General features: G+C 35.2%; 1 protein-coding gene across 1 annotated transcript in view; it reads right to left on the reverse strand.

Moving 5' to 3' along the window:
- The window catches only part of LOC150102040 (synergin gamma-like), a 228,772-nt gene that overhangs the window by 125,958 nt on the left and 78,660 nt on the right, over nt 1-24,154 (reverse strand). Inside the window, exon 7 of the mRNA XM_090400155.1 lies at nt 14,873-15,111. Within this exon, the coding sequence (XP_090256281.1) occupies nt 14,873-15,111 (239 nt within the window). The remainder of the gene's footprint in view (nt 1-14,872; nt 15,112-24,154) is intronic.

Below are 24,154 nucleotides of genomic sequence, written 5' to 3' on the forward strand. Positions count from 1 at the left end.
GAAATATAGGGTTAGAAGGATAAATCAGGTGGGCATTAAACAGATGCATAGTATCATTAAATAGAAATTGCAAAAGAAGAAAATGTTATGGAAAGTATATAAGGAGAGTGGTAAGGAAGACAAAATCATATGGAGAGAAAATTAACTAAAGAAATCCCAAAGAGTTCTGCTAGTTGTGAAAGAATGATATGGAAGGAGAACTTTAATGAATACTGATGGCAAGGAAGTAACATAACCAGAAGAAATGGTTGAATTACTGTGCGATAACTTTGCAAGTGTATATCATCCAGGTGGAGATAATGCAATCCCTGACTGTGATAGGGATTGATATGAGAATAGAGGTAGATGAAAGGTAAAAGCTAGATAACTTGAGCCTTTTGCATAGCTTGTAAGGACTGCGGAGAACACTAGAGCTTCTGATTCAATGTTCAATCCTCACTTCTCATGGTGAGAACAATTATTAGGTATTTGTTTGAATAATGTGAGACTTGGATTACCAAATTATACATTTTGTGTTGATTTAAAATGATGTACCATCATGAAGTAATGATGACGTGGTGGCCGGGGTAATGTCTGTTAACCAATACACCTGAAGTTTTCATCAACCAGGGTGAACAGTGAAATGTCAATTGAAAAAACCCACTATCTGCAAAACTAAACAGGGCTACCATCAATGTGAAAAGCATCAATGTACAAGAAGTGAAACTAAGGTATTATAGGAGTGTGATGCATACATTATTGGTGTTGCTAAAACTAAAACGACCAAAACAGGTGAGATACTGTTATATAAACTAAGCCTTGTATACTGGCAAAAGTAATCAGAGAAAGGAAGGAGTAGCTTTAACAGTCAACACTAAACATGAAAATAAATTTATTGAATGGTAAGTAATTTCAAGTAGAGCGATGTAAACAAATTTCAAAATGGGAAATTTCACAAAGATTTATATGCACTTATTTGGAACAATAGAAAGTTCTAATGAGAAGAAATAAAATAACTTTTTGAGCTGCTGAAGAGGACAGCTGACAAAGAAAAAGGTATAGCTGATTCTCGTTGGAGATCTAAACAGAAGAGCAGGAAGCAAATATCAGACATACAGAAATGTTTTGGGAAAATTTGAAGAAAAAGGCAAAGAAAATAAATAATGGTAAGTACCTGCTGAATTTCTTTTCAGGACAGGGACTAGCCATTACACACATCATGTTCCAACTCATGTTGAAATATGGTATGAAAAGACAATGATATATGCTACACTGTCATTCATCCATACAGATCATATTATGAAAATAGGTATCATTAAACCTGACATTCAAAGTGGAAACATCCAACCCAGCTGCTTGCTTTAAATAAATCCAGTACAACTGGGTGTACTGGATTTATTTAAAGAACTAAAGAAGTACAACTTCAGTGCTCTTTAACTGAGTTGAATCACTGCTGTAACTAGTTTAGGTAAGAAAATCAGCAATAAAAAGATGAAAATTATAAAAAAAGTCACAAAACTAGTCAGCTACATTCTCAATAGAGAACAAAACAGAACAAGTGGAATACTGCAGACATTCACGTATACAATTTTTAAGTGCAGATGGTAAATTAAATTTGGAAATGGATAACAGAATAAACAAAGCTGTCATGGTGTGGCAGGAAGTTGAATAAATGCAGACAGAATAAGTAAAAAATTAGCCAAAATATTAACCAGCAGTATACGACGTTGGAGTCTTGACAAGTAACAGACTGATTTGGAGGAAAATTGTAGATAGGAAGTTAGTAATGATGTAATTTTTTCATGTAGTACTGTAATATCCTGTACACCCCTTGAGGGTACATGGCAGGAATTTGATGATGATGATGATGATGATGAGTATACGACAGTGTTCAAATCAATTTTAACTTATGAATCTGAGAGTTGGGGTAGAAATAAAACAGATGAGAAATCACAGACATGAGAGTTTGGAGAAAAATTAGAGGAGTGAATAGATGACATCAATGAAATAATCATATTAAAAATAAAGGTATTAGAATTCATAGCTGTGAGCAACCTAATCTAATCTGGGATGTACTTGAGTACATCTCAACACTCGAGGTAGAAATAGTTATCAAAAACCTGAAAGAGCAGCAAAGATGATACTGTTTAAATTTGAACTGAAAAGTTTAAGGTCTATCAAGTCACTTATGTTTGTAATAGCATACATTGAATAAATAGGAAATTTTTGGTTTGCCTTCAAGAAAAAGTAAGCAAGTCTAACTTCTTGAATGGCAGGCAGTCTCAAGTAGAGTCATGTGGGCAAATATCAGAATAGGGAACATGAATGGGGACAATGAGACTTATTTGTACCTATGGTCCCACAGAAGGTTCTACTAAGATAGAAGTGGAGGAATTTTTTGAGGCTTTAGAGAAAGTAACTGATACAATGAAAAAGGAAAAGTTGGTCCTTGTTGGGGATATAAATAGCAGAGTAGGAAATGATTGTCAGACATACAAAAATATTTTGGGAAAATTTGGAGAAAAGAGCAAAGCTAATAATAATGACAAATATCTGTTGGATTTCTGCTCGGGACATGGACTGGTTATTACTAACACCATGTTCCAACATAAAAATGTGCACAAATTCACATGGAGAGAAGAGGCAAGGAATAAGAAAAGTCTCACTGACTAGGTTATTGTTGAGAGTGATGTTTTCTCCATGGTGCAGGCCGTACAGAGCGTACAGAGGATTTGAAACTGGAAGTGTTACTATTTAGTCTTGAGCAAGATAAAATTGAATTTCATATTGAAAACAATAACATTTAAGTAAGTTTTAAAGCAAATAAAAGTTGAGCAGCTCTCAGATAAGAACTGTAGACTAAAATACACAAAGATTATTGAAGAAAAAATCAAAGAGTTTGAGAACAGGAACCAAACCTTGGAGATTCAGTGGCAAGCATTGAAGAAAACCCTGATTGATTCAGCCAGAGAGGCATGTGGTGAGGTTATCTACAAGGATAGAAAAATCAGAACTCCATGATGTACACATGAAGTTAAAGAAACAGTGAAAGAAAAGAAGAAAGCATTTCAAAAGTTCCTGGCAAATAAGTAAGCTTTTGCTTTTAGAGAATACAGAGACAAATGCAAGAAAGCTAAACATTGTGTAAAACTAGCTAAACAAAAGTCATGGGAGGACTTTGGCAAGAAAATAGAAAATAAATATCAAGAAGGTGGCAAAATATTCTGGAGGTTATTGATGAAGTTTAGAAATAGAGAAAAGAGTGCTGTAAAAGGAGTAAGAGATGATAAAGGTTACATGAAAATGAATATGACAAGATGCCAAGAGAGAAGCTATTCAATACGCAACAGTTATATGGTATCAATGGGGCATTATACAAAGCAATACTTAGTCTTTATTTGAGCTGTAAGTCAGCAGTTAGAATTGAAGGAAGTACAAGAAAATGGTTTAATGTTAAATCTGGTGTGAGACAATAATGTACATTATCCCCTCTGTTATTCATTATCTATATGGATTACATTATGAAGGAAAGTGGTATTAAACATGATATCAAAATTGGAGATTTTAATGTCAGCTCTTTGCTTTATGCGGACAATGTTATACTTCTGAATAAATCCACTACAAGATTTCCAGACTAAATTGAATAACTGTTGTAATAGATATGGAATGAAAGACAAAGACAATGAAAATAGGTAGAATCATTAAAAATGTCAACTGCGTTGTGAACGGAGTACCTGTAAAACAAACAAAACATTTCAGCTACTTAGGCACGATTTTTAGTGAAGTTGATAAATTAAATATGGAAATAGACAACAGAATCAACAATGCTGGTATGATAGGAAGTCAATTGAATAAATTCATATGGAATAAGAGAGAAATTAGTCGGAACACTAAATTAGCTGTATACAAGACAGTGTTCAAACCAGTTTTAACTTATGGATCTGAGAGCTGGGTCAGAAGTAAAACACTTGACCAAAGACTAGATATAATAGTCCTGAGAAAGATTAGAGGAGTGAACAGATGGCATTAATGGCAATATCATATTAAAAACGAGGATATTAGGAAAGAACTTGACATTGTCAGCATCCAGGAATGCATTAGCAGAGCTAATTTCAGGTGGAATGGTCACTTAAACAGAATGGGCAAGGAAAGATTAGCAAAACAAGTGTTCTCTGCAAGGTTGGCAGGAAAACGACCCAGAGAAGACCAAGATACAGGTGGATTGATATGGTACAAAGTCCCTTAGACAATAGAAATATCAGATCTGATAATGTTGGCGCCTTGACAAGTAACAGACTGATTTGGAGGAAAACTGTAGATAGGAAGTTAGCAATGATGTAAATTTTTCATGTAGTACTATCATATCCTGTATACCCCCCTTGAGGGTACATGACAGGAATTTGATGATGATGATGATGAGAGAAAGAATTGCAGCACTAGAGCAGAATTGTCCAAGATTAACCAGGATTAATGTAATATACATAATGAACTAACCACATTACTGCTGTCCAAGCTTTGGAATAACATAGACACTATCACATACAATAAAGCTACAATTATGGCCGAAAATAAAAAACGCAGCCTAATTAAAAAATTATATTCTCTTTTAAAAGGAAAAGAAAACCAAAGGAAACATTTAGATCAATCCAAAGTAGTAATTAACCTTTCCTCAAGAGTTCTAACGAAAGATGAAACTAATCTTCTTATGAAAGGGTTTAATTATGCTGTAATGCTTCGACAAATCCCGAAAATCGATATCGTAGCTCAAATTGAAAAAGGTATAAGAAATGTATCAGGAGATGTAGCAGACCTGATCCGCATTTAAAGTACAGCACTACTATTAAATTAAAAATTACCACCAAAAAACAGAATTCGCAGCCCTTAATAAACTCAAATCAGATAAAAACATAGTCATAATAAAAGAAGACAAACAAAGGCAATGCAACAGTGATTTTGAACTCAGAAGATTATAACAACAAAATGAAAAGCCTCCGTTCAGATTCCAATACCTACACTACATTAGGCAGAGACCCCCACTTGGCGAACTCAGAACAAAACTAATGAACTTATCTAAATCTGATAATCTGAGAGCTACTCAACTTTTATTTGCTTTAAAACTTTCTTACATGTTATTCTTTTCAATATGAAATTCAATTTCATCCTGCTCAAGACTAAATAGTGATCGATTCCAATTTCAAATCCTCTGTACACTGGTGTCCTGCACCAGGGAGAAAACATCACTATCAACAATAACATAGTCAATGAGACTTTTCTTATTCCTTGCCTCTCTCCATGTGAATTTGTGCACATTTTTATGTTGGAACATGGTGTTAGTAATAACTAGTCCATGTCTGAGCAGAAATCCAACAAGTATTTGCCATTATTATTAGCATTGCTCTTTTCTCCAAATTTTCCCAAAATATTTTTGTATGTCTGACAATCATTTCCTACTCTGCTATTTAGATCTCCAACAAGGACCAACTTTTCCTTTTTCATTGTGTCAGTTGCTTTTTCTAAAGCCTCAAAAAATTCCTCCACTTCTACCTTAGTAGAACCTTCTGTGGGACCATAGGTACAAATAAGTCTCATTGTCCCTATTCATGTTCCCCATTCTGATATTTGCCCACATGACTCTACTTGAGACTGCCTGCCATTCAAGAAGATTAGCCTCGTATTTTGTGTTGAATACTATGGCTACTCCTTTTCCTTGATGATCATTGCCTGAATATATCATTTTGTATTTATTGCTCAGAAAGATCTCACCAGTTTTTGTTTCATTCACCCCAGTTACGTCAATCTGCTACTTATCTAATTCTTCAGCTAGCTCCATTTCTTTGCCATTCAGGCTTCTTATGTTGATAGTACCGATCTTTAACTCTGGTGATGTTGAATTGGGGTGTGCTTTCAGATTTGTCCCAGTAGCTGACTTTTCGCTGTTCACCCTGGTTCCCTGGTGAAAACATCGGGGGCCTTGTTTAACCGGGCGACGCCCCAGCTGGCATGAAATTTTGTCATGTTGTACCATCATTTTCTATATTAGTTTAAGCCAATAAGAATACAATTTGGTCAGCTAAATCCCAAATTGCCAGCCCATCCTCATTCGTTTAGTATCCAGGTAGATACCCAACAGGGTGCACCACGAAAAGGTGAGGATTGGACATTAGGTCAAAAGCCCTGGTCGGTTCTCTGCATTCCTTTAAAGGCTATGTGGAGGTCTCCTCTCAGTTATACAGCTTTGACCCTTAAACACCCCATTCTTTCTCTCAATATAGCTAATTCCGTTCTTTTGTATATTCTGTTAGCTTTATTTTAGTGGAAAGCGCGTTTTATTTTTATGAATTTGAGCACAATTTCATTGTCTCTATAACGGATTAAAAATATCAAACAATTGATAAAGTTCTGCTTTTTAATGCGTAATTTCTCAAATTGTGAAACTTTACACCAATTTAACACACCGCGAGCTTCTATATTCATGTGTAGGTTTCTGTGGTTGAGAAGTTCAATAAAAATATTCCGGTTTTGTGACCCCATGTTTATTAGAGAACTGTTTTTAAAAAAACTAAACAAGTACTAAAAAATAACCCGACGAGTTTATTTATGGCAATGTAGACTGGAATGATGAGATAGCAACTGGAAGTAAAGAAAATAAGTTTCTTGAGTTTTTGAGGAATAACTACCTCAGACAGTATATAATGGAGGGTACATGAGAATTGAGGGTCTTAGATTTGGTCATCTCATCAGAGAATGTAATTATAAATGAAGTGTCAAATCACCCACCAATCGGTGAGAGTGACCATGAGGTGATTACCTGGGTGATTGCCAGCAGTGTGAGGACCTGTGTAAGAAAAGGGTATATGTGGAACTACAAAGGGGGGGTGATTATGAAGAGCTCAGGAGACAGCTTGCAGGTGTAGCAGGGAATGAGGAGTTAGCTGGAAAAGAGATCAATGCAACTTGGGGGATTTTCAAAAACTATCTAGCAGATGCAATGTCTAAATGTATTCCAAGGGTGAGAAGGTTAAATAAGGTAGGTGAGAAATGAATGAATAAAGAGATTAAGCATGCGATACAGAGAAAAAGGGCGTTATGAAGGCAGCATAAGAGAAGTGGAAATAACCAATTCCATGAGGACTAGAAAGACCAGGCAAGGTGGGTGACTTGGTTGGTGAGGGTAGCTAAAGAGAGAACAGCAGCTAGCTAATGAAGCCAAAAAGAATCCTAAGGAGTTCTTTCGATATGTAGCCATCATCAACTGTTCTCAATCTCTCCATGAAGTCACATTCACAAGATTGAAAGATACTTAATGAGCAGTTTATAAAGGTCTTTCAATCTTGTGAATGTGACTTCATGGAGAGATTGAGAGCAGTTGATGATGGGAAAGAGAGACTGACTGTAAGTGAGCAAGAGGTGTATGGGGAGTTGAGCAAACTAGATGTAAATAAGGCTGTGGGACTTGATAATATATCACCATGTATTCTGAAGGAATGTGACAGTTGATGCCGGCCTTGACATATTTTTTTAATATGAGTCTTGCACTGGGTCAAGTTCCGAAGGAGGACAAGATTGTGCCACTTCATAAAGGAGGTGATAAAACTCAAGCATCAAACTATAGGCCTATAGTTTGATGCTTGAGTTCATAAAGGTCTTGAGTTTGATGCTTGAGTTAACTACAATACCTGTGTATCAGGTATTGTAGTTAAGTTGTTGGAGAAGTTTGTGAGACCTAGGATTCAGAATTGGACTGACAACAATGGTATTATCTTTCATGGACAGCATGGATTTACTAAAGGGAGGTCATGATTTAGTAATCTACTTATCACAATAAGGTGACTGCTTCCATGGACAGAGGAGAAGGATACAGTAATATACTTAGATTTCGCAAAGGCTTTTGATAGATTACCGCATGATAAGTTGATAGTCAAACTAGAGCGGATGGGGTTGGATATTAGATTGGTGCATTGGATTGGAGACTGGCTATCTGATAGGTATCAACAAGTTGTGTATTGGGGGGAGCAATATCCAGGAAAAAGAAAGTCACTAGTGGAGTGCCTCAGGGGTCTGTTTTAGGGCCATTACTGTTTAACTTGTATATTAATGATATAGGTGAAGATTTGGATGGAGATATTCAGTTGTTTGCAGATGATGCAAAGTTTGGATGAACCATGGAGAGTCGAGAAGATATGGCCCTACAAGAAGGCTTGAATAAATTGAGTGATTAGGCACGGGAATGGGGATGCGAGTTCAATGTTGCAAAATGTAAGGTTTTAAAATTTGGGAAACAAAGATGGGATGCAGAATTTATGCTTGCTGAGGATATATACTGTCAGAGGAGGAGGAAATAAGAGATCTGGGAGTGATAGTGGATAAGGATCTGAAATTTAGGGGACACATACCCAAAATTCTGAAGACAACACTGACTTGTAGAAGTAGGGAGATTCTTGTTCCATTGTAAAGGGCTTTGATTAGGCCACACATGGACTATTTTACCCAGAGATGTTGGAAAGGGTCCAGAGGCGACTGACTAAGGTAGTTTCTAACCTCTGGAATGTCGAATATGAGGAAAGATTGAGAAGATGCAACTTGCAGAGTCTGGTGGACAGGAGGAAGAGGGGGAGATATGATAGAGACCTACAAGTTATTAAGGGGTTGTTATATGATCAATGCTGGAGAGGATCTACAGAAAATAGTGGGAGATCAGAGGAGAACCAGAGATCATCCCTGGAAACTGTATAAAGAGGGTGTGAGTAAGGGAGTGAGAAGCAGGTTTTTTTCATGCAGATTTGTGAATGATTGGAATGCTTTGCCTGAGAGTGTGGTGTCTGCAGAGAATTTGAGTGTGTTTAAAGCACGGTATGATGAGCTGTGTGTATAATAAAACATGTAAAATAAAATGTGTGTATAATAGCAAACCTCTACATGGAAAATTTTCAAAATTTTTCACGTAGAGGTTTGCTAGAGCTGGTGAGAGGGGTGAACTCATTGCTAGTCCTTCTTTTTGTTCCCAGAATTTGTATTGGTAAAGGAAGAATGTATTTTTTATGCAATGTTTGTAGAGCTGTACAATGTCTGGTGGAAAGAGATTTTCCAGGATGTTTACTGTTTCATTTCTTGGAATATTTGTAAAAAGGCTGACAACATCTAAACTCGCTAATATGTCTGAGGGATCTATGTGTATATCTCTTGCTTTTTCTATGAAGTCTGTGCTGTTCAAGGATGTAACAGATAAAAGTGACTTTCCTGCCACTTGAAAAAATATCAAGATCTCTTTATCCTCCGAAACCCCCATCACCCAATGAAAAAAAACCAGGGGTTTATAATATTCATTGTTCCTGTGGCATCTGCTACATGGACCAGACAGGGAGATTGGGAGAAATCCGCATGAGTGAACATCAAAAGGACATACAAAAGAAGAGAGAACATAAACCTGGCTTAGCATATCACACAGCTTCTATCAGTCATGATGTACTCTGGGATAGAACTAATGTCCTATATTGATAAGAATTGTTTCACAAGAAAATTCAAAGAGGCAGCAAATATGATTAAAATTCCTACACAATGCAACAAAAACCAAGGTTTGATTTTAAATCAAGTTTGGTCATCGTTTATTAAAAATTTACCCACTTCAGACCACAGACAGAGTGAGCGTGAACCACAGAATGCGACAACAAATAGCATTATCTCCAACTAACATGCATTAACGGTTGTATAGATCTGTTGTTCATTTTTTTAATGAACTTTTTTGATGTTCATAATACCAACAAATGAACTTGTTTTTCATAATTTCTTATAGTTTGTGCTTTAAACTGTTAGTTCTCTTTAGCCCTGAAGATGTTAGTCTTATGACTAACGAAACTTGTCGGGTTATTTTTTAGTACTTGTTTAGTTTTTTAAAAACAGTTCTCCAATAAACATGTGGTCAGAAAACCGGAATATTTCTATTGAACTTCTCAACCACAGAAACCTATGCATGAATAACTTTTGTTTTTTCTTTATTTTAAGACCTATCTTCTTGCTTCCTATGTTCAGTATATTTATCATTTCCTGTAGGTTTTGTGCTGATTCTGTAATTAATACAATATCATCTGCATATCTTAAATCGGTTAATATTTCACTCTTTATTGTCATGCCTTTGGAACTCCAGTTAATTTTTTTGAATCATCTCCTGAAGGTGCTGCTGTAAAAATTTTGGATATAAATATACGGATCCCGTTGCTTTCTATTTGTTGTCTTATAGTTGTGTTCCATTTTTTATATATTTCTTTTAACAGTTCCACATATTCACTTGGTATGGATTGATTTTCTAGAGTTTCTATTATTGCAGAAGTTTTTATGCTGCCAATTTTTCATAATCTATAAATGCTAAACAGAGAGGTTTTTGATATTCTGTTGTTTTTTTTCCCCATGATTTGCTTCATTGCATGTATGTAGTTGATTGTACTATATCCTTTTCAGAATCTAGTCTGCTCTACTGGTTGTTTTAAATCCAGAACAGGTATTATTCTGTTAGTTATTGTTTTTATAAGCATTTTATACAGAACTGATAAGTTAATTGGTCTGTAATTTTTGGCTTCTTCTTTATTCCCTTTTTCATAAATTAATGTTAATATTGCATTTTCTAGATTGTAGGTATTTTTGCTTTATCAATACATCAGTTGATAAGGTTTGTTAGATGTTTTATTAATCTTTGCCAGCAATCTTTAACTCAATTTGGATTTCATCTTCTCGTGGATCTTTTCCATTTTTCATTTGGATATAGCTTCATGTACTTCTTTATAGGTTATTCTGCATGGTTTTATCTGATTCGTTTTTATAAAGTTCTTTGTAAAATTCTTCCAGTCTTTTGATAATTCCTTTTGGATTTTTTGTTATCATCATCACGAACCATGGGCTCACTGCCCGTTGGTGTCCGATGCCTCCTTCACTATCTTCTTCCACCTTCCTTTGTCCAGTGCACAGTGTCACAGTTTCTACACACCCATTCCACACCAGTCCTTTATATCATCTATCCATTCTCTGTATGGTCTACCTCTTTTGTTTAAACCATCCAAAATACTAAACATAAATGTCTTTATCTCCAGGTCCACACTCATTCTACAGATGTGTCCAAATAATTGCATTTGGACACATTTCATTTTATAATCTTCTGCATTCGATTCTCTTTTGGTCGTATCTTCTGATAGAGCTCTTCATTTGTGATTTCTGTACCCATCCTATTCTTAGAATCTTCCTGTAACAAGTTCTTTCAAATGCCAAAATTCTTTTTCTTGATTCCTTATTTATTATCCATGTTTCAGATCCATACAGTACACCGCTAAAGATGCATGTTTCTAGTACCTTTAATTTTTTATTTGCAGGCTGATTCACTTTACTTTTCCAGATGTTACCCATGGCCTTCAGATTTGTTCTTCCCTTTGCAATCCTGATCTTTATTTCTTTTTTACAGTCCAAATCATATGTCATTTTACTTTCCAAATATGCATATTGTTCTATATTTTCTATATCAATTCCATCCACTTATATCTTTTGTTTCATGTTCTTCTCACCAAATACCATTGTCTTTGTTTTTTCCAAGTTCATAACAAGTCCAAATCTCTTCCCTTCCTCATTTAACAGTTTCAGTGTTTTTTGTAGTTCTCTTTTGTCTTCTTCTTCAATAATAACAATGTCATCTGCAAATCTCAGATTGTTAATTCTCATTCCATGTACAGATATTCCTTCAATTTGTCCATTGCTCTTTCTAAATGTGCGATGCAAATGCTTGGTGATATTCGGTCCCCCTGTCTAGTACCTCTGCTTGTTCTAAACCATTTCCTCAAATCATCATCTATTCTAATTGCTGCAACTGCATTCTGATAAACATCTTTTAATATAGCTATTAGTTTTTTTTATCAATTCCATAGGATTCCAGAACTGCTAATGTGACTTTCTGGTCAATACTGTCAAATGCTTTCTGAAACTCAACCAAGCAAGTATATATGTTTTTGTTTTTTCTTCTAGCTTTCTCTGCTATTAACCTCATTGTCAAAATTTGTTGAATTATAGTTCTATCCTTCCTAAATCCTGCTTGCTCGTCTGCAAGGTATGCTTCCAATCGGGGTTCTCAATCTTTCTGTTCAATATCATCATCATCACTTGACCAAGGTGACTTGTCAAGGCAATTGTTCTTTAATTTTTACATTCTAGCTTTTTTTTCCTTTCTTGTATAATGTCACTAATATTGATTTCACCCACTCCTCTGGCATTTTCCCTTCTTTCCATACCATATTACATAGTTTGTGCATTTCTGTAACCATACTTTCACCACCTTACCGGCCATTATGGATCAAATACACATCCTCATACACTTCGTATCCATCATATATTTCAATGTAATATCAACAGTATTACAATTTTAATATGCACTTCGCATCCATGATAATCTTGATGTCTATAAACGTCTTGGCCGGTACCATGGTTAATCATTTCTCCAGTGATTTACTGTTACCAGGACTCTTGTTGTGTTTTAGCCGTCCTATTGCTTTTTCTACCTCCCCTCTTAAAATGTTCATATCATGCTCATTATCTGGTGGTGATATCTGCTTCAATTCTTCAGTCAGTTTACCAATGCTATCTAAATCTAGTTTTTCTTCATATAACTCACTAAAGTATCTTGTCCACAGCTGTACAATTTTTTTTGATTCATCAATACTTTGCCTTTTTCATCTTTAATTGTGGTCTGTTTTGGTTGCCACTTTCTATTAATGGTTCTGATCATTGTGTATACCTCCCTTGTTTTATACTCTCATCACAGCTCATCATACACATCAATGTGTATATCTTTTACTTTTTCTATGAAGTCTGTGCTGTTCAAGAATGTAACAGATAAATTAGCCAGAGTACTCCATAGTACTGCTCTATATTGTTGCATCGGGCTTCTAACCATTTCACCTTATCCATTCTGACTGCTTTTTTCATCTCATTACACTTTCTTCTATATTGCTCCTCTACTTGTTCTGATGTATCCCTTCTTATCTTTAACATTCTTTTCTCCGGCACTAACTTCAGTGTTTCTTGTCTAATCCATTTCTTCTTGATCTTCTCTTCTTCTTCAACTGCATCGTCTATCACCTTCATTACTCTTTTCACTCTTACATTCGAGTTTTTTTCTTTCTCCACACTTTTAAGTTTCTCTTCTAACACTGTTCTGTACCTTCTTCCTATTTGTGCTTCACTTATTCTTGCTGTATCTCTTCTATTCTGATTTTGGGGTTTATATTTCTTTTTTAATTTCAACTTGATGTTTGCAATTACTAAACTATGGTCCGAGTCTATATCAGCTCCTTGAAAAGTTCGACACTGCTGTAATGATGTTATCCATCTTCTTTTAATCGTAATCATATCAATCATGTTCTTGGTTTTCCCATCATTTTATTGCTACGTCCATTTTCTACACTCCTTTTGTTGGAATCTTGTGTTACAGATCATCATCTCGTGGTCCACAGCAAATTCTAACAATTTTTCACCTCGTTCATTTCTTTCTCCGAAACCATATTTTCCCATGACTCTTTCCCAACCATATTATCTATTCCAATTTTGGCATTCCAATCTCCTTTAATAATTAGCACATCTTGCTTTGGTATTGTTTCTATCGTCTCTGTCAGATCTTTGTAAAATAAGTCAATATCCTCATCTGTGCTGTCAGATGTGGGTGCATATATCTGGACTATTGTTATGTTAAATGGTTTTGCCTGAAATCTTGCTACTATGATTCATTCATTGAACTGGTTTGTAGTCTAACAGTGCCTCTCGAGCTCTTTTGTTATGAAGGAAGCCAACTCCTGCTTCGTGCTTGGTGTCATGTCCTGATCATATTACTTCGCATCCATTGAGCTCTCCAGATGATGTCCATCACATCTCTGCCAATCCTAGTATATCACACCGATATCTCTTCATTTCCTCAAGAAGTAATTCTAATTTTCCTGACATCCAGAGTGTCCGCACATTCCATGTTCCTACTGATAACAGTTCTGTTAGTTTCAGTTTCTGTTTCCTTTCGGTATCCCACTTTTCGATCCAACCCTGATTGCTCGATTGGTACCGGATCGCTTGTTGATCCAGGTGACGTCCGAGCCGGCATGTTTTACCTGTTGATCCTATAGGCATCAGATAACAATCATGTTTTTTCTTTACAGTCAGACAAACCCTTTTTGTTACCGGACCATTATTTTCTTTTATTGCTACTAAGGTCTGCAATCATCAGGCTTCTTCTTAGATTTTTCTTCTTTTATTTTTCTAGTGTTATAAGCTCCAGATGATAGTTTTGCATAATTTTGAGTATTCTATTTTTGAAGTAGAGTTTTTATCTTGTTTCAAATCTCTTCTCTTTTTCATCATTAGGGTTAGGGAAGAAAATTGAAAATGAAAATATCTTAATAGAATTTATAAAAGCCAACAGACTCTATATCATGAACACATTCTTTAAAAAAATGTCCAAAAAAGAAAAGGACATGAAGAAGTCCAAACAGAGAAGTCAGAAATGAAATAAACTATATCTCTTCAACAGGAAATATATCAGTCATAAATCAGTTCAGAACAGAAAGTGATCATAGACTAGTAAGTTATGCTGCCCATCAAATCACAAAGAAAGAGATTAGTACTTTCAACCAAAAAATTTGACCATAAGACAATAATTGAAAATAAAAAGAATATAGAAACACAAAAAAAATAAAAAATTACTGAAGAGGATGTTGATAAACTAAATCAAGCAATAACAGATAATAGTAACATCTGCAAATAATTTTAAGAGTACATCAGCAAAGAATAAAGAAATTTTTGTGATATTTAATGTTTTCTCCTGGCTTTGCATAGTTGGGTATGCAAAGTTGGATATTACATTAAGAAGATATTTACTCACCTGAGCTACAGCTATCAGTGCAAGCACACTATACATCTCCCCTTGAGTAAGTTGACCAGGAGTTGTCTGATTACAAAGTTCCCAGATATGTCCTAATACCTCTCGAGAGAGACCAGAAGAAATTAAGATTGGGCAAAGCAAATTAGTATCTGGAACAGAGCTTCCTTCACTTGTTACAAGCAGTTCTACTTGGTGATACACTGGTGGAATTGACTCTTTGATACACCATGAAGGAAATCCTAAAGAATCAAGAAACAGAATGAATAAAAGCCATAACACAATCAATAAAAAGGTTGAAGCAGAATAAATTAACAATCCAAATACATTATCAACAATATTAATTAAGCATAATCATTTTCTTAGCTCTATTTTTAACCAATTCAGAGAAGGCCTAAAAAATCAATACTAAAAAAGCTATTTTGGGAGGGATGAAATCACTTTACTAATCCAGCTACTTAAGATCTCTATATGCTTGAAGTGATAATTTCTTGAAAATAAATTATTTTAAAAAGTCAGTCACAATAAAATACATTGGGTTAAGATCATGGCTCACTCTGTATTCTTCAGATACTTTAGTTTAGGTAATGGTAACTAAGTTTCCAGAAAGAAAACCTTTGCAATCTCTGTATATGTTATAATAAATTTAGTTTAATCCTTTATCCAAGTGTAAGCAAACAAAGTTTGTGCCTGAAAATATCTTCAGGACTAAGGTAAGGTGGTAGATACCTTGGCATGCAAAGCACAGCTCCTTGCAGACATGTATACTGCTATGCATTAAGGGAAGGGCCACTACTCACTCTGTATATGTGTTAACTTACTTTCAAATGTAAAAGTCTCATAAAGGTTTTTCATATCCTTAAGTATTTCCAACAAAGAACATATCATTCTTTCTTCAAGATATGCTAGTGGTCAACTATACAAAACCCAAAAAAGGGCCAAAGCAATATTTGTTATATTGCATAATCTGTTATACTGAATTTCAAAAGTTTATTATTCACTTAGTTAGATTATAATAAATTTAGTTTAATCCTTTATACAAGTGTGAGCAAACAAAGTTTGCGCCTGAAAATATCTTCAGGACTGGGGTAAGGTAGTACAACACCGGGCAACTCATAACAACTTGGTCCACCTTTGCTGCTACGAGTTGCCTGGTGTTATACTACCTTACCCCAGTCCTGAAGACATTTTCAGGCGCAAACTTTGTTTGCCTCACGCTTGGATAAAGGATTAAACTAAATTTATTATGCTGAATTTCCTTTAGAACAGCATCATGTTCTAAATTGGAGAACTTTTCGGTGGCTTGTTATAATAAGTCTGTGAGAATGTTTGCCCCAGAGAGAGTCAATTGCATATTTAAAAAAGGATTCACAGTTCACATGTATAATCTTCTTCCCCTTGTGCCTTATCCCTTCTATTTGGGGTCAGCCTTTTAAATGATACGACTTTACGTGTGCAATCCCAATTGACTTTTTGCAGAGCCTGATGTTGAGGGGGAGGAGGTATTTTTTTTGTCTGTAACAGTGTGTATTCATGGGGTTGGTTTACCTGTTCTGAGGAATGAAAACCCCAAGCTTCCAGAACTAAAAACCCTCCATCTCTGTATGAGACCGGATAACTCACCTTTAATTGAAAGAAACCAGATAAAAGGTTCCTCATGTCATGCACAGGAATCGAAACCAGGTTGTTCCAACCAAAGGGCTTTGTCTATACCAACAGCTATAGAGGCTCTCTATTTCACATATATAATGACTTCTTAAAAAACACACTGTATTATATGAATTCATTTAATAATCAATTATTTTTTTGTGTGACCTCCACATGCCTTTTAAGGAATGCAGAAAACCAACCACGGCTTCTGACCTACCGTCTCATGGTGCACTATGGCAGTATCTGGATAGATACTGAATGAATGAGGACAGGCTGCCAATATGGAATTTAGCCAATCAAATTGTATTCTTATTACCTTAAACCAATAGAACATTATGGTACAATGACAGAATTTCATGCTGGCTGGGATTTCACCCAGCCAGCATGAAAACTGTTTTTGTAAAGGAACCAAGTCAAAACTGTGAAAAGTCAACTAGAACAAATCCCAACTCAACATCAGCAGAGTTCAAGATTGGCATTATCAACATAAGAAGCATTAACAGAAAAGAAATGGAACTAGCAGAAAGATTGGATTAGTACCAGATCAACATATGGTGTTACTGACACAAAGAAGAAAAAAAAAGCAGGTGAGATTCTTCTAAGCAACAAACAGAAGATGTCAAACTCTTGCAGTAACGATTGGGAAAAGAAGGAATAGCTATAGGTTTCAACATTAAATATGAGGATAATTTTCTTGAATGATAGGCAATATCAAGTAGAGTGATGTGGGCAAATATCAGAATAGTGAACTGGATAATAAGATTTATTTGTGCCCATGGTCCCACAGAAGGTTCTACTAAGGAAGAAATGGAGGAGATTTTTGAGACATCAGAGAAGGCCACTGATACAAAGAATAAGGAAATTTTGATCCTTGATAGAGATCTAAACAGTACAGCATAAAATGCTTACCAGACATAGAAATGTTTTGGGAAAATTTTGGAGAAAAAGGCAAATCTAATAATATTGGAAAGTACCTACTGGAGTTTTGTTCAGGACACAGGAGTATAAAGAGAATATGAAATAAGAAGTTATCACCATTTAATTTTTAGCAGGATAAAACTGAATATCATGTTGAAAAGAATGCAGTCCTTACATATATCTATATGTACGTATGTATCAATAATAGGGAACTATGCCATGTCATAAGTCCCAATGCCTATGACACAACAGTGCCACATGTAGACAAGAATTTCCTAATGTGTTTTTTGCAGACCTCAGGTTGCAATCATTGGAGGAAAATAACATGGGAAAGACCATTCCAAAGTGCAGATGTGTAAGGAATGAAAGAGGAGGATGAGAAGTTGGTTCAATTTGGAGATGATCTATATATGGGCATTGACCAGCAGCTGCCGATGCTTGTATATGATTAGATGAAAGTTAAGGAATGGTAATGGTCAGTTCAATGGAGCAGTGCCCATGGAAATAACTACAGAAAAGACAATGCATTAACATCTATGGGGAAAGTGACTGGAGGAAGTTATTGAGAAAGGAATCATGAATTGAGTGAAATACTTTATTCTGAATATAATCAAGCATTCTGAGGAAGATACTAGGTGCATCATCCCAAATGTGAGAACAATAATCTAAGGTTGAGAGATTTGAACTTTATAGTGTCAGCAGTTTAGTAGGAAAAAAGTGCTGTTTAGAACAAAAATTAATAAAGCTTGTTGGATGCTATGGATTTGATGTGCTTGTGTCAGGATAAGCTAGATGTGAAAAATCAACCCCAGAAGAGAAAACTGATCCTTGATGAGCAGAATATTGTCGAGAGAGAGAGAGAGAGAGAGAGAGAGAAGCATGGTCTTTCTTCTGAGAAATGAAACAGGATTGCATTTTGGTATTAAAATTGACCACATTATCTTCACCCTACTTGAAAAATGGTAAGATCAGTGTTTGAGGCATTGAAAATGAAAAAGAGTAGTAGTAGTAAATACTGTCATTAGCAAAAGCTATGAGTAGGATTAGATGTCAAGGAGAGATCACTGAAGCATTGAAAGAATAATGCATATGAAAGCAGAAAGCCCTGAAGTATACCATCATTTATTAAAAAGTGATGAAAGAAAACCATCCACCTCGACCACCTGCAATGAATGATTAGAGAGGAAGTTGACAGTCCATTTGTAAAGAGAAATAGGAATACCATAAGATGGTAGTTTGGTAAGAAGGCCAGGATGCTAAAATGCCGAGAAATATCATGAGTGAACCACTTGAGTTTCTCCAAACTTTTCTATGGCCTGCCTGTATTCAAAGATGGGTGAGGTTGGATAGGAGATCAGCTATGGAATGAGAATGGCAGAATCAATATTGGTGATCACTAAGTAACTGGTGAGTCTCTGAGTAGTGAAGCAGTTGGCTGTTGATGAATTTTTCAATGATTTTTAAGAGTACTGAAGTCAGAGCAGTAGAGTGATAGTTTGATAGCTGAGTTTTTTTGGAGCGTGGGAAACAGGTTGGATACAAACTTGCTTCCAAGATGTTGAATAGATGCCAAATGAGTATGACAGCTTGAAGAAGAATGACATGAGATGGATGTGAGTTATGGATCACAGGCTTCTAGTATGACTGGAGGAATACCTTCAAGACCAGGAGACTTATTGGTGTCAAAGCTACTGAGTACTTTTCTGATGTCCTTCTAACAAAATTTCAGCGGAGGCATACTATAAACAGTTTAGGAAATAATGGGAGATTTGCTTTGGTTATGTATACAAGAGATGGGGGGGGGGGGGGAAATGATCCCAGGAGGCAGCAGGTCTGCCTGCCTTATCTTTAGAAAATGTTAAAGATAAGTCAGGCAGACCTATCTCTTGGCATCAGATATCATACCTGTTTTAAAATAGGTATGTCAAGTATCAAAGGCATCCTCAGGGATGCCTTTGATACTAAGGTAATACCAACAATGGAACACAAAATGAAATGAAGTAATTATTTTAAAAAATGTCCTCTACAGCATAAGCAGACAGTCTGCATATCCCCACTTTTTTAAAAAAGTCTTTTATTGCATTTTATTTTGTATTCCATTTTTAATGTAGTGAAGATGCATGCCTTTAATAAATTTAGATTAATCTTTTACCCAAGTGTAAGCAAACAAAGTTTGCACCTGAAAATATCTTCAGGACTGAGGTAAGGTGGTACAACATGCATGCCTTTGATACTAAAGTGAAAATTTTACACTGATTAAAATTATTTTCATATAAGTTTGAGTTTCCATTTTTAATTTCTACAAAAAATGTTATCACTGTACCATCAAGATGTGAGAGAGGGAAATATCGAAGGACAGGAGTCATGTCCCACAGCTTTTTCAAGGCTGTAGGACACAAACAGAACTTGACTGCCATAAAAGAGATGCTCAGTGCATTTTTGAAAATTATGGAGACAATTACTGTGTTTGAATAAAAACTTTAGTTTAATATAACTAAAATCTTAAATTAAACTTATTTATTAGATATATTAATAGTTATATTAAACTAAAGTTTTTATTCAAACATGGTAGTTGTCTCCATAATTTTCAAAAATGCATTCGGATCACCGTGTAAGCTTAAAAGAAAAGATGCTCAGTGCATTTGGCTGTTACAACATCTGCTTGGATTTTTTTTTCTTCCCCACCTCCCCCCAGCTGTTCTGAGTTGTAGTTTTTGATATTGAGCCACTGGGCACATACCGAACTTTTCACTCGGACTGCTTTGGCACAACTGTTAGGAGACCTGAGTTTGGATAAGGGTCAAGAGTTTTGAGTGGAGTGGAGTATTCCTACTCATCCCAGTAGGAATAATTTCTGTTATTAGATCAGAGCAGGTAGGATCAAAACAGCAGAAGTAATAATCAGACCATGAAAACTTGGCAGAGAAATCTCAAAGGTCATCCCAAGTACCACTGTTGTAGTGCAACAGGAAATGAGGTTGAGATTGACTGGAAGAAGGACAAACTGTAGAATAGGAAATATGGACAAGGTGAAGACAGACATACCAAAAGGAAGATAACATCAATAGTGTATCTGGATGGAGAGCTGGTTAAGAAAAGGTCCAGGGTGTAGGGAGAATGATGAGGATTATCTGGAATTCTAGTGGGTTGGTGAACATTTTGTGTTGATTGCTCATAGCAAAGAATTCAACTTCTCTTTTAGCTTGGTCTGTGAAAAGGTCTTTGCCAATTTGAATTGTGGACGTTGAAATCGCCATGAAAGATTATTTCACTGTTAGTTTCCATGCAGCTGTTTTGAGAGACAAAAAACCTGAGTTTCCTGGGAAGGGAAGCTCTCCAGCTCCATATCAGAATGTTTAATTCACCTTTAATTGAAAAGTCATGATAAAGGGTCTTTGATGTGAAGAAGGATTTGAGGCATACAGGATTCAAACCCAGCAAAATTTCTAACCAAAGGACTCTGCTGAAAACAACTGAGCTACAGAATTTCAAATCAGTTAATATTTTAAAAAAGTAATTAAAATAAAAAATAATCATGAAATGCTTTAGCTATTTTGTGTGCTGCATGCATTTTTGCATACAAAACCTAGTAATTACTAATACACTAATATGTTTATTACTAATTTACTTATTTATTACTGATATACTAATTCATTTATTATTCATTACCATTTTCTTTTATATTAACTATTGCTTCTTTATGTAGAATGGGAAAACAGATATAAAATCTAACACTCCAAAACTTCCATAAGAATATCAAGTAGGTCCTACTTAAGTTTTTTGACCTCCTTGAATAACATCAAGCAGGACAAAAAAAACAGTTAGTTTTTTTTCTTTTCTTTTTGTTCGAGAAACTGAGCCAAATTTACTTCTTCATTTCTGCCATCAGACTTTAGACCATTTTATATTACAAACTCTTGTGTGTATTATTTGGCTAGGAAATATTGATATTGACTCCTATTCTGTTAATTTCCAATCTTCTCTTTCATGTCAGTTACATTGTCTGCTATGTCTGTAAAATGAATATACTCACTTCGCCAGTTTTCCTGTTTTCCAGATGATAAACCAGAGTTTCTGGGAGGAAAAATTCTCTATATTAGAAAATAACCTTAAAAGTTCTTCTCAGACAAGAAGAGGTTTGATCCTGGATCATTCCAAAATTAAAGGAAATTTACATACAAGGTTTTTCTTTTATTTTGTGCAAATGTGTGTGTGTGTTGAAAATTTATTTATCACTAGGTTAGACTATAATAGATTTAGTTTAATCCTTTATCCCAGTGAGAGCAAACAAAGTTTGCGCCTGAAAATATCTTCAGGACTAAATATAGTGTTGTACTATCTTATCCAGTAAGTAGTGCAACACCAAGGCAACTCGTGGCAAAGGTGGAACAAGCTACCAGGCACTTCTAAGAGCAGGTAGGATCAAAACAGTCAAAACTTGGTGTTGCACTACTTACTGGATAAGATAGTACAACACTATATTTAGTCCTGAAGATATTTTCAGGCGCAAACTTTGTTTGCTCTCACTGGGATAAAGGATTAAACTAAATCTATTATAGTGTGTGTGTGTGTGTGTGTGTGTATACTATGGAACAATAAGAAACATTTCTTGAATTCTGTGCCAAATCCCTGCATCAAAATAAACTCATACTGGCAATGTGAGGGTATGCAAGAATTTGAAAGCGACAAAAATTACATTAAGTCAATAAAATGCTCTGAAGGAATTGTGATCTGGCATTATCATCGTCATCAAATTCCTGATATATACCCTCAAGGGGTGTACAGGATATGATAGTACTACATGAAAAACTACATCATTACTAACTTCCCATCTACAATTTTCCTCCAAATCAGTCTGTTATCTGTCAAATCTCCAGCATTATCAGATCTTATATTTCTATCGTCTAAGGCATTTCTTACCGTATCAATCCACCCATATCTTGGTCGTCCTCTGGGTCTTTTTCCTGCCAACTTCGCAGAGAACACTTGTTTTGCTAATCTTTCCTCTCCATTCTGTTTAAGTGATCATACCACTTGAGATTAGCTCTGCTAACACATTCCTAGATGCTGATAATGTCGAGTTCTTTCTTAATATCCTCGTTTTTAATATGATATTGCCATTGATGCCATCTGTTCATATCCCTAATCTTTCTCAGGACTCTCATATCTGTGGTGACTAGTCTTCGGTCAAGTGTTTTACTTCTGACCCAGCTCTCAGATCCAAAAGTTAAAATTGACTTGAATAGGTCTTGTATACTGCTAATTTTGTGTTTTGGCTAATTTCTCTCTTATTCCATATAAATTTATTCAATTGATTTCCTACCATACCAGCTTTGTTGATTCTGTTGTCTATCTCCATATTTAATTTACCATCTTCACTAAAAATCATGCCTAAGTAGCTGAAATGTTTTACTTGTTCTATAGGTTCTCTATTCACAATGCAGTTGATATTTTCAATGTTTCTGCCTATTTTCATTGTCTTTGTCTTTTTAATGCAGACCTTCATACTATATCTTTTACAACAGTTATTCACTTTAGTCAGGGAATCTTGCAGACTTGTAGCGGATTTATTTAGATAACAACATCACCCAATTGATAAGTGAATACAGCACTGCTCCTACTGTACAAACTGATGATTATCACTATCAATAACAATAAATGGGGGAAAAAGAAGAAATGGTGAAGAGGAGAATTCAAGAAGATAAAACAAAAGGTGGAATACATGGAGATCTTTGTTAAGTATGTCGAAACAAACAATGAGTCTATAAACATGTAAAATTAATGTATTTCATTTATATAACAAAAAAAAAAAAGATGCAGTAAGAAGTAATTAATGCTTCTGTAATTAAGAAATCTTTATTAGATTCAGAGGCCTTTGCTTTGATAACCCCAAATCTACCCCACATTCCTCAGTTCCTCATTCAACAGGTATGTTTGGTAAAACATTCTCAGTATGTCATATTAGAAGACAAACATAACTGTTACAAAGTGATGTTCTAAACCTAAAATTTACACATTTGGTTAGTTTTTATATTTAAAAAAAAGAAAAGAAAAGAAACCTTTCTGACAGCATTAAATTGACTATGTGGCTTAAATTTCTGTAATTAATCTTTTAATAATTAAAATTCTATAAATACATATCAATTCTTTGTCTTCTTCTCCCTTCTATGAGTTAGGCCTACTGGACTATTACAGAGCTATCTAAAGTCCTTCTAAGTCGTATCCGTTCTGAGGATAAGGTAACTAGCTCTATGCCTCCCAGTATATTCTATGGTTATCACTATCAACACACTAGCTGTGTGTGTTCATGGGGTTTGCCTGCTTGCGGGAGGAAAAATCTCGCTGTCCATGCTCCTTTCTTAGGCACATGGTTGTGAAGTACATAACCACCAGGCTAACCACACGGACTATAAACACATCAATGTGTCAAGTTACACAGGAAAATTTCATCACATGCAATATTTGACCAGAGGAGTGCACATTAATCTTTTAATAATGAAATTAATAATGAATAATCTTTTAATAATTAAAATTCTATAAGTACATCAATGGTGTAAAGTTATACAGGGAAATGTCATCACATGCAATGTCTGACCAGTGTGCACATGTATACACTGGTCAAAAATGAAGTGCATACAGAAAATGTTTGCTTTTAGAAATTCTAATTTATAGTTAATAATTTTTTGCACAACCTACAAAAATAAATTATATGATAAA

Source organism: Typopeltis vanoorti, chromosome 11, assembly GCF_054136105.1.
Source record: "Typopeltis vanoorti isolate ZY-2024b chromosome 11, IOZ_Tvanoo_1.0, whole genome shotgun sequence".
Classification (NCBI taxonomy): Eukaryota; Metazoa; Arthropoda; class Arachnida; order Uropygi; family Thelyphonidae; genus Typopeltis; species Typopeltis vanoorti.